A 12,326-nucleotide genomic window follows, 5' to 3' on the forward strand; every position below is an offset into this window, starting at 1 on the left:
AATTGTTGTCTAATTATCTATTGAAATTCAGTTTTGTGTACGTACATTTGTTTCTGTTACGGATATACTCTACATTCTTTTTTTGTTTTTTTATGAGCTCTTTCCTGGATATTTCTGACATAAGGGGGGGGGGGAGGTTTATCTACAGGGTACCACCACCTTATCCTTACACTATAGAGGGGGATCAAGTTTTCATTTCGTGAGACCGCTACAGAAATAAAAGCTGAACCCCTCTCAAGTCGGATTCGAGCGAAACTGCCCAGTTGCAAAGACCTAGGCCAGAGAATAAAAGTTAAATATATGAGAATATAAGAGAAAATAAAAGTTTAATCAAAACTATCCTAATGATACTTGAATACTCCTGAAAATATTATATTCACCAAATAAAGTGACAAATTACTGAACTTCGCACCCCAATCAGCCACATCATGGGAACATGAACTTAGTTTGACTGCTTGTATGGCAACTTCCGGATCTGATATCAGGATCTTTAAGAAATATTTATTTATTGAAGTATGGGACTTTATGATGCACAATAAAATTTGAAATTTCATTGAATTCATTAGTATTTTTGAAAAATTACATGCATGTTATATAATTATATGCATTCTCTTTGAACTTCCTAAAATGGTTGATTTCGTTATTATCTAGGCAAAGGATCTAGTTTATTAGTTAAATCTATGTTAATAAAATGACAACATAATTATATAAGCCTTAAGAGGTTAGGACCCTTTGGTCTAGACTGCTAAAAGATAATATTCAATTTATCAAATCAGACAGCATTTCTTTTTTTTCTGTCTATAAATCAATAAAAAATATAAGTGTACTGAAGTGATACATTATCAGTAATTGCTATAGTAATGTGATTTTGTGCTTATTATACAAATCCATGGCGATAAGCTCCCAGAAATTAATATAATTTATGTAAGTGTTCACATCGAATTAATAGTAAATTATCATAAGATATGCTATTTTAGATAGGGCTGGAACCGTCAGTAACTCTTAAACATATTCTGTACGTATTTATTATGCACTAAATTGTATAAAAACAATTAAGGCAAGGTGGTCCGAAACTGGGTAGGAAGATTCCAGGTGATGTGGCATTTCTTCTCCAGCAACAACTTTGGAGTATGAAACCAGCAAAACTATTAAGAGCAAATAATACAAGAGCCGGGAAGAAAAAAAGGCAGTCATCTCACCCCAATTTTTTATTACTTTAATGAAAACTATGTATAATTACTAGTCAAAATTGATGAGTCTGCCAAGTATAGGTAGGGGGAATAAAAAATGGCGGCTGTTTTAAAACCTTAAAAAATCATTATTATTTCATTCGGAGCTCTATATCTTAAAAACTACCAACAACACTAGAAAATTTAAGAGAACATTATTTAAAGAAGAATAAATTTGCTAAAATATTTGCCCTAAAAGAGCTATTAACGTCCAATAGTTCTCGAGATATAGCTTTTTAAAAAGCAAATTTTCTTAATTTATTAAGTATTAGTAAGTAACTTAATTTATTGTGAGAAATCTATATCTCAAGAACTATGTGGCGTACAGGTATCTATTAGCACTCAAATTAAAGCTAGTTTAATGGACTATAAAGAAGTTTGTGACCTTTACCTCCGTAGGAAAAGTAGTTTTCATGATATTTGCTAAAATAAATTGATTTATAGTAATTCGGACAATAAGTTTGATTTATGAAAAACTTTATTTCAGAAACCATAGGACGTATAGATGTCTGTCAGCACTCAAATTAAAGCTGTTAAATTTACTAAAAAATAGTTAATTATGTAATAGTTATCTTTGTAGGAGTAGTAGTTTTTATAATATTTGACGAAATAAACTCACAAAATGTTAATTTTTAGTTGTTCATATACAATGATGGATTTTTGAAAAATATATCTCTAGATCCATAAATCGCACATATGTCTGCCAACACTCAAAATAAAGTCAATTTAACTTACTATAGAGTAGTTTATGACACTTATATGGTAGTTTTTAATTTAATTTTATGTCACGTAGGGGTAGTAGAGTTTTTGATATTCACAGATGAATATAAATTTGGCAAATGAAAATTTGTCTGAACAACTATAAATCAATTTATTTTAGCGAAGTTCATGTGAACATCATAAACTACTTTATAGCTCATTAAACTAGATTTAATTTGAGTGCTAATAGAAATCTGTACGTCAAATGGTTTTTGAGATATAAATTTTTCAAAATAAATAAACTACCGATCTTTCAGTACGACTCATACAACATTTTTATGAAATGTTGCTTTTTAAAAAGCTGTATCTCGAAAACTATTGAACGAAAATAATTCTATTAGGGCTCATATTTTAGCAAATTTACTATTCTTTAAATGACGTTCTCTTAGGTTTTCTTGTGTTGTTCCTACTTTTAAAGATATAGAGCTCCGAATGAAAAATTAGTTTTTTTTTTATCGCTTTGAAACAGCCGCCATTTTGTATTCCCCCTATCTATACTTGGTAGACTATTAATTATACCTAGTTTTCACTAAGGTAATAAAAAATTGGGGTGAAATAACTGCCTTTTTTCTCCTCTTGGGCTCTTGTACTATAATGAAGAAGCCTTAGTCGCTTCGCACATAAGTGGAGAGCCAAGCCACTCCATAGACTCAAATAGACAAAATTTACTTTGGAGTTTACGATCCGAAGATGGTTTTGTATTTATGAAATTTTGAAACTTTAGAAAATTTGAGATCGATAAAGTACGTATTGGGTTATTCTTTGAGGTGTTGGCAGGATAATATGGAACATTGATAGTTCAAGGACATAAATTTGAAAAATTGGCCTTATACGTGAGAAATTAAAAAGAACAAGTTAGTCGAAAAATGGTAAGTTTCACTTCTTAAAGACTTTTATGTAGTATACGAGTTACCTGGTACTGGGTTGTTAGTGGCCGAGAGAGTAAAGACGTTACCTTAGAAACCTCGCACCTACAGAGGGGCCGGTTCGAACTGGCTCGGGGGAGAGGAGGGCTCTTTTATTTCGTGGTGGCCTCACGAAATGAGACGTTGCCCCCTCCTTCTTCTAAAATTAGAATTTTACTTGTTACCTGTAGATAATTCCTCCGTATGCCAAAAATTAACAGGTAGTAATTAAGAAAAATACCATACTTTATCAGGCCTGGGTGAAAGAATATCATTGAATAGGATATGAGGGCCGAAGCTTCTAGGCTTCCGTGGAAAACCGTCGATATTGTAGAATTCGGAGGAGTCGGAAATTGGAAATTGGCGCTCAGAGATATAGGAGTGAAGGACTAGTTTTTAAAGACGTTTGAACTTGTAGAAGTAGTATTAAATCTACATTTTAAAAATAATTTTATAACTTATGAAAGTTTCATTTTTTTTATTTATAACTTTAGAGTATTATTGATTTTGTATTGTATGGTTAATCCATTTGATTTTTTTTTTTTTTGCTCAATCCTCTCATGAAGACCTATTCAGCCCAAAAGTGGGAGTGTAAAGACAAATTACCCAGTGCCATTGCGAAATAAATATTTAGTCATTCTGGGGTGATTCGAATGTTCTGATTTATACATACTAGAACAATTGCTCGATGTACGCGTACATCACCTCCTCATATTGGTATTTTAGTTTAATAATATCTTTTTTTTTTTTTAATACATAACAGTTTGGAATAGAAATAACGATACGTTAATATTTCTACAGAAGTTGGTCTAAAAAAATTAAAACACTAAGTTCCATAAAATAATTTTTGTCAAGCCTCACATTTCAAAAATAATTTTAAAAAAAAGGAGTGGATGAAATAAAAAATAAAATCATGAAATTATTCTGAAAATATTTTATTCACATATCTTACAAAATAAATATACATATTCATATTTACACTATGTAACAAAATACCTGAACTTTGACTAGAATTCGTTTACAAAAACTCATCCATTTCAAAAGAGAGAAAATCATATAAAATATTTAGGCACAACATTGTATTTCTTAATATCTATATTAAAAAAAAAAAATTCAAAATTAAAATATACACATTCAAGTTACAATTATTATCACACATTATATACCCTACTTGAAAGTCAACTTTAGAGTGAAGGCAACATGTTGATTAAATTCTATCCTTAAATTTTATTAATCATATAATTTTGCAAACATACTATAAAATTGTAATACACAATTATTATAGAAAAAATAATTCAAAATATCCGTAAATTATTACAAATAGTTTAACAACCTTAACTATTGTATACCAATATAATTTTTATTTTGAAACTAATTTAAAGTATACTTTCATAACTAATTCGTACCTTTTAATTGTCAAGTTTTAGTTATAAAAAATGTATTGTTCCCTTTCCATTTCACAGCAGTTTAGATTTTTTGTATTTTTTTAAAAACAATTTTAACAATGTATACATATTTCTTAATAGATAGCTTTTCTTTTTTTATGATATGTAATTGTTGTTATCAAAATTATTCCAACTGAATTCCTGTTTACAATTACTTAAATAAGTACTTACATTAATAATGGAACCGTAAATATATATGTAGGATATATTTTTCTGAATAATTTCAATTTTTTAATTGGGAATATTAATGATTAAATAAATAATCTCGTTAATATATTGACCAACGGATGAAAATATTGTTGGAAAATAACATTGACACCTGTATGTATATGTCACGACCATTAATGAATGAAATATGTATGAATTCTTAAATTTGATTATCTATTTCATTTAAAATCAATTTGCCTTAATTGTAAATGACATTGGTTTTCAGACTTGAGGACAGTATTGGAAATAGTGTTAGCAGACAATTTCCAGTTGGACTGTACGCGGGCGGGGACGACCCTTCAAAAGTACAGGGGCGGTACCAAATTGAATTAGCTGACGTCAGCCCGCTCGATACTAGACACAGTGGAACATGGGCCTCTGCCCGTGCATCGGGAACATAGCTTCCGGCCTTTGGTGCTGGAGGAACCTCTGGTCATAGTAGCCTTGGTACGGAGGCCAAGAGTCGGCAGACTCCTGCTCGACGAGCCAGTCGTCCTGCCTCCAGCAGAGAGGATTGGACTCAAAGCTACTCGACGGCTCGTGGAAGGGTGTAGATGCGCCCAAGGGTTCGCCAAGTTCCGGCCCACTGCTGGAGCATCTTCTTTGTTGGGCCAAAGCGCAGCTTCCAGTTGTTGAGGTTATCTGCAAGAAAAGTAAAAAATATTTGAGATTTTTGAATTTGTTATTTCAATAAACTGTTGTTATGCTGGATAATTGTCGGCGATAAGGTGGTTTAGGTTAAACATTTCAAAAATTAGTGACTGTATACAGTGAATTACGGACTTCCATTTCTCGTATTAATATTGCTAAATAAAATATTATTCTCGAAAATTTAATAATAACGAGGCACCATAAGTTACGATTCAAAGTGATAATTATGTCGAATATTCCTTTGTGATGAGTTATAAGAGGAAGAAATTAAGAAATAATGTAATTTATTTAAATGCTAGGTGTGTTAACGATATCATCAAACAAAATGAAAAGCCTCCAAGATTCTAACAGATTATGATATCCATAATTATTCAATTGAGCACTATTCATCATGACCAGAACAATCAGATCGTTTAAATTTTTTTTTTTCCAACTAACTTGAACTAGGCGATTTATCGTGCGCAGGTAAGAAGACTAGATGAGAAAACACAAGCTTCTTGATATTGATATTGCGCGCAAACAAAAGGTACAGTATCCTTGACTTATAATAATCTAACGGTAGGTCAACATTCCAGCCGCAAGGTAGGTGACTAGGGGCATAGTCCACGCTTGTAGTAATGTAAACTTTCACGAACAGCTAATAGATTTATAGGATTTACAAAAGCCGGATAAAAAGTTAATAATAATCGAAATATTGTTTAATTATTACGAAGGACCCAGAATCATAAAACTTTGTCATCATTCAGTCTGCAGGAATGAATCATGTTAACAATAATAATGTAAAAAAAAATCTTTCATTGATTTATTTTCCTAGTTGAGCTATGGGGCTCCACTAAACCTTCGAATTCCTTTCGTATCCAATCCTTACAATCCAAAATATTTCGGGAAATCCTTATTACTCCTTACTTTGTCACAAATAAAATCATCAATAAGGACCTTAATGTTCCTAATTTAACCGATCTAGCCCGAACCAGATATCAATTCTTCCATTATAAACTCCCTAATCACTCAAACCCATTAGTTTCTAACCTTGCTTACTCTTTCATTCCTGACAATCCTACGAGGCACCTGAAAAGAAGATGGCCTCGAGACCTTATCTTGTAAAAATGTTTTTAGAGTTTTACCTATGGGTAGTTTCTCTACATGCCTGTCTCACTCCATTTTAATCTTAATTCAAATTTACTTGTTATATTTTGTGTACAGTTGTAAATTTCAATAAATAAAAAAAAAAAATAAGAATTTTCAATTCTCGTTTCATTACCTGTGTATTATTTATTTATGATTCCTCACTACCTAAAGGTAGTGACAGCGATACATAGAGAAGCTATGTATTGTTACACGAATTAAAAAATATATATATATCCTAAGAATAGAAATTTTCCAATAGCTTTTTACTTTTTAGAAATCAAGTATTGGTCCTTCTTCGGAAGGAAAATATAATTCGTCTAATATATTTGCTTATAATTGCGCAAAGTTCGTAGATACATCTATATTACGAATACAGATAAGCTTTAGATTTGATCCAAGGCTTATATTTAAATCGATACGACATTATAATAAATTATAAAACGCACTAACTAGATGGAGCCACAGAATCGTATAGCTTATGGATTTTTTTGGTGATGATCAAAATAAATTATTTTTACTGAATAGCATTTCAAAACATCAGGTTGAAATAAAGTAAGTTATAGAATCTGCATACCAGTTAATTAATAAATCTATCTAAGTTGCTTAGGTTTATACAACAGAAATGAAGCAAAATCTATGACATTACCTTGTTGCCGTGCTGTCCTATACTGACGGTGACGCTACCGAGAGTTAGCGTAACCTGGTCTCCCGAATTGAGAGCTTGCCCGAGTGCCCAGATGTAGTTGTGGGCGAACCTCAGGGTCTCGATCTTGGTCAGCTTGGTGTCCTCCGGGAAGGTCGGCAAAGCCAAACGGAGTCGATCCAGGGCCTCGTTGAGCATGTGCATCCTATTCCTCTCCCGATCGTTGGCCTTCAGCCTGCGGTGTCGCTTGACCCTCATCACCTGTGGGCAAGGAAAGTGTGTTCTTAAATGATAGCTCTCTACATTATGTCGTAATATTACATCAATCTGACCAAATTCCAGTCACTAATATTACTATAATCATTACCGTTCCATAGCATTACTTCTAGTCTTTCTGCTGAGCCTTGATATCCAGAGGGTTAAGGTGGTTTAGGCTAGATTCTAACCCACCCTCTGCACTTACAAAAACGACTCATCTACCAGCAGAGTTGGGCAAAAATTAGCTGTAGTTGAAACTAATAGCTAAAATTACCATGGATACGACCCTTATTCATGAATGAATCATTGATAAATAAATATTGTATCCATAACAATTTTAGCTATTAGTTTCGTAGTTGCCCAACTCTGTCTACTAGTATTGTCTCAGAGTACAGCAATTTATTTAAATTTTTATTTATTTTTTTTTAATCTACATAAAATTTTTAACGAAAATTATCTCAAACGCGTCCAAAATCTTTCATATCCGAGAATTAAAATACTCGTCTAATTGAAATTAACATTAAAACCTTTGTTCTTGAATTACACAATATAACTCTTTTTATATTTAAATAAATATATTATTAAATCCTTCAGAAGAGAGTAGATTACTTCAACCACCTTAATCCTCAGGGTATCATATCTTAGCGAAAATACTAAAATATGTATGCCCAAGAATAACTTAAATTATACCTTAAATAAACTACTGTAGAAATGAGCAAATATAAAACACTTCGTGATATGACAACGCTCTAAGAATTGCTTATATTTTCGGCTAACAACTGGATAAACGATGACATAAAAGAATTTGAAAAATTTCAAATAATACAAAGAATCCAAACCGTGAATACACATTGTGTTCAATGTAGTTAAGCAAAGTTCAGAAAATAAAGCGGATTTGGAAATATTCAAAACGCTACTGTATCCAATATGTTAAAATGCCAGTCCATTTCAACCTTGACGAACTATTGTATGCCTCATAAAAAAAAAAAAAATAAAAAAAAAAAATAAAAAAAAAAAATAATAAAAAAATGGTACGTTTTAGTTACACTATTACATATTACATCAATAGCTTTCTGTTCCTAAGCTTAATGTCCAGATATTATGGAAAACTTTATTAATTTATTAAAATTAATGTCTAGATGTGTTCAATTATATATTAAAAAATGAATGCCTGAAATTTAGTGATGTCAGTTTTGTATGTATTAAAATGTAAGACCAAGGAGGGTCAGTGAGTAAGGCATTGTGCTACCAGCTCTCAGAACCCGTGGCAGATAATAATTTATATCTTACTGTAACCGTGATTCAACTTTGTGAATTCGCGAGCCCCCAGGATTCATTCAACCTATATAGAGCAAGTTCCCTTAATTTGGGAAAAATATGTTGGTCCAGAGCGTAATCATGAACAAATCACCTCCTTGCTTAACCATTGTTCAAGAAATAGTACTTCTTTACAAAATACTGAATCCCTGACCCATCATGGGGAACAGATTTTTTATTTTATTACTATACATAAAAAATACAACAACATTTCATTTATTATTAGAAAACTAATTTCAAGATTATATCCAATGTATTAAACAATGAATGCCTATGATTTTCAAATGCAATCTCATTTTTGTATTTATTTAGATATAGTTATCTTTAAAGAGTCAAAAATAAAAGAATAAAACAATATTATATTATAAAATATTAATTTATTAATGAAGTACCTGAGTAGGACTCCTAGCCCTGACCATTCTGCGTTTGCCTTTCTTGTCCTTCCTTGACTTCTCGTCTTCTGCGTCGATTTCGAGGCCTGAATCGGCTGATACCGACATGTCGATCTTCTCGTGGGTTCCCTAAGAGAAAAAAATATATATATGTCTTATAAAATATTGGAAAATAATTTATAGAAATATCTTCTTTTTTTTTTTTGAATATCGGAGTACGGAAATTTATAGTTGACCAAACCAATAATGAATCCCCAAGCCGACTGACCAAACCCACAAACTGACCCGCATTCTGTTAACGCGCTGGTACCCGCAGGTACTAAGCTCACTCAAGCGTGAGACATAACTCTTTTACGGAGCTACTGGTACTTTTGAAGTATGAGCTATCTCTACATCAGAAGAGGATAAGTACTCCGACGAGAAGTTAACGAAATGTCGCAAGATAGCACTATTTATTTTTAAGTTAATTCGTGTATACTAGTATTTTTTCTGATCTCAAGTTTCAACCACAATAAAAAAAGCCCTCATGTAAATAAAAAAAAAAGAAAATTGTGAGAAATCTGTATATTAAACTGTAAAAAAGTGCTCTGCCACGCATTTAGTTTGGATTACATGTTTCAGAAACATGATTACTACCTGATCAAGTGTGTAAAGTTAATAGAATTAAAATATGTACCACTACAACGCATGAAGGGTTAAGGGTGCAGCACTTTGTAAGGAAGCACTGTTACTAGACCAACGGTTGTGCAAGGAGGTGGTTCGATTACTTTAATAGAATAAAAACCGAAATTAATGTGGAATAAAAAATAGACAGACACAAAAAATAAATAAATGATACAAAGCATCATCTCTTAACAAGATAATTTTCTTTTTCTTAGTTGTTTAATTATTTTGATATTACTGAACACATTTTTTTCACACGTCTTATGTTTATTTGAGATGTATATCTATTATTTAATCATTATTATAATCCTTTGTATTTATCTTTTTTAATTTATTTTTATTACAATTGCTTATTTACTTTTTTATTTATATATATTTATGGTATTACCGAATACTTGTTACACGTAAATATTTCAATAAAAAAGTTTTTACTAGAAAAAAAAATCTTTTCCTAATGGATTGACGGACCTACCATAAGTAATGATTGACGAAAAGGATGAATTAATATGGATTGACTTACTCCACATAAGTCACTACAATATCAAACCAATAACGGGTGTCCATGGGGACAGGAGCATAAAATATAAGCACGGATCTAGAGTACAAACTATATAATTACTAATACCGATCTGATTTAGATAAAGTTTGTTTTATATTTTAGGAAATTTGATTATCTTTCGAATAAGCAACTAAAATGTTCTAGCTATGAGGAAATTTATAGCTTTCGAGTTACATTTTTTGTAGGTACCATTCTTTTTTCACCACTTAAGAAGGCACACACTAATACAAGTGGTTGCCGTGCATTTCAGTACGTACTCTTTCAAACCCAGCTTTAAAAATTACACTATGCGAAACTTGTTTAAAAAAACTAAGCATCTTTGGTATTGCACTGTCAATGATTAAATCTCTGTATAGGCAAGCTTTTTATTATTAGGTTACGGATCCATCCTTATGTGTCGTAGTGCGATGCTATACAAACCAAAGTCATCCACAATAAATGGTCTATTTATCATAAATTTTTTTTATTTCAGACTTGTAGTTTCTGAACTCTTCAACTTTATGTATTAGTAAAGATTAATTTAGTTTATTATTTATTTACTTTTTATAATAACAACGGCACCGCGGTAAGGCACGATGCTACTAACTCCAAGGACCCAAGGCTGGGCAGAAAATTGTTTTCTGTTACACTATAGCCGTGAGTCAACCCTGTGGGTTCAAGAGCCCTCCTGGGGTCCACCCAGCCTCATAAATTGAGTACCCTTATTTAGGTATAAATCAGGCAGTCGTGCGTGATTCTTTTTTAAAAAATCACCTCCTTGCACAACAGTTGGTCTAGTAACAGTAATTCCTTACAAAGTTCTGAACCCCAGACCCTTCAAGAATTGTAGCTCTACAGATTTTAATTTTTAATAATAACAGCTATTAAAAGATTTGTGATTTTTCTTGTTAATTGGCATTTACTGATTTTAGCTTGTCTCAACCAAGAAGTATTTAAATTTTGAAAGATTAGCAATAAATATTTGAATTATCCGAAACGACAAAATATGGTAAAATAAATTCTAAAAATACAGCATTGCTTGTTCCAGTTATGTTATTTTTTTTTTTGTATTTTATGATAATTTAACCCATTAGAAAATAAAAATGCACACGATTTATTAAAATTGATCTTAATTTATATTTAAATAATAATAAAAATTAACGTGGGATGTAAAACAGAATAACGTTCATAAATAATGGATCTAAATTAAATTATAAAGCATTTCTAACAAATTAATAACGCTGTTAATAAATCAAAACGTGCAATTCAATAAACTATAGATAGATTGAAAAATATTAGAAAATTGGAAGATTCGCTTACCATAGCTATATTGACTGCTGGCTGCTGACTTCTAGTTGACCTAACTACCCCTGGTACTCTGAGGCTACTGGTTCCAGTGAGGGAGACCAACCCTTAAGCTGGGGCGGAGACCACGCCTACTATTCTCCTATTGGTCCGTCGGCACTCCATAGCTCCCACCCACACCTACCGAAGGGGGCTTAAAAGTCTTCAACTGAGGGCATTTAAAAACTTAAATGCACACCGAAAGTGAATAAAAACCAACGAAATAAATTGAAAAAGAATAATAATATGAGTTCGTTTAATTTACTTCTAGATTGCATTTCTTTTTAGTTATTTAAATTTATGTGATACTGGAGAGCGTAGGTATGAGATAGTGGAATAGAAGAGGATAGGGTACATAGGGTTGGGAACAAAAAAAAAAAAAAGGAGAAAGAATAATTAGGGAAAGTGTAATATGGTTTTGTGCGAGGATTGGAAGTAAATAAAATAATAATATTTGAAATACATTGTATTTAGTTTATAGTTAATTACTGTTTGAAACCTTGCTTAGAACGATGGTTCTCGCGATTGTAAAGTGTTTATGCAAAATACTACATTTAATAACTAAAGCTGAATTCTTGAAAGGCTGATTGTTAAGCTCAGTTTTTTGTAACCTATTTATTTGTGTTTTAACTTATTTATTAATTTCTTTTAAGTTATTTAAATTTATGTGATACTGGAGAGCTTAGGTATGAGATAGTGGAATAGAAGAGGATAGGGTACATAGGGTTGGGAACAAAAAAAAAAAAAAGGAGAAAAAATAATTAGGGAAAGTGTAATATGGTTTTGTGCGAGGAGTAAAAGTAAATAAAATAATGATATTTGAAATACATTGTATTTAGTTTATAGT

At 31.6% G+C, this 12,326-nt stretch overlaps 1 protein-coding gene across 1 annotated transcript; it reads right to left on the minus strand.

Annotated features, from left to right (window-relative positions):
* Window positions 1-4,314: 4,314 nt before the first annotated feature.
* Window positions 4,315-11,569, minus strand: tap (Basic helix-loop-helix neural transcription factor tap). Its single transcript, XM_014421574.2, has 4 exons — window positions 11,456-11,569; window positions 8,935-9,063; window positions 6,971-7,228; window positions 4,315-5,187 (listed from the first exon to the last, which is right to left on the minus strand). Exons 1-4 carry the CDS (start codon window positions 11,456-11,458, stop codon window positions 4,900-4,902), a joined length of 678 nt encoding a protein of 225 aa, XP_014277060.1. The 5' UTR covers window positions 11,459-11,569; the 3' UTR covers window positions 4,315-4,899.
* Window positions 11,570-12,326: the final 757 nt, after the last annotated feature.

Source organism: Halyomorpha halys, unplaced genomic scaffold, assembly GCF_000696795.3.
Source record: "Halyomorpha halys isolate HHAL.00 unplaced genomic scaffold, Hhal_1.1 Scaffold327.1, whole genome shotgun sequence".
NCBI lineage: Eukaryota > Metazoa > Arthropoda > Insecta > Hemiptera > Pentatomidae > Halyomorpha > Halyomorpha halys.

Excerpts from the sequence above, each read along its gene's own strand:
- tap (XM_014421574.2), bottom strand. Across the intron at positions 7,229-8,934 it reads GGGCTAGGAGTCCTACTCAG|GTGATGAGGGTCAAGCGACA; the intron begins GTACTTCATTAA and ends CCTTGCCCACAG. Across the intron at positions 5,188-6,970 it reads TAGGACAGCACGGCAACAAG|ATAACCTCAACAACTGGAAG; the intron begins GTAATGTCATAG and ends CTTTTCTTGCAG.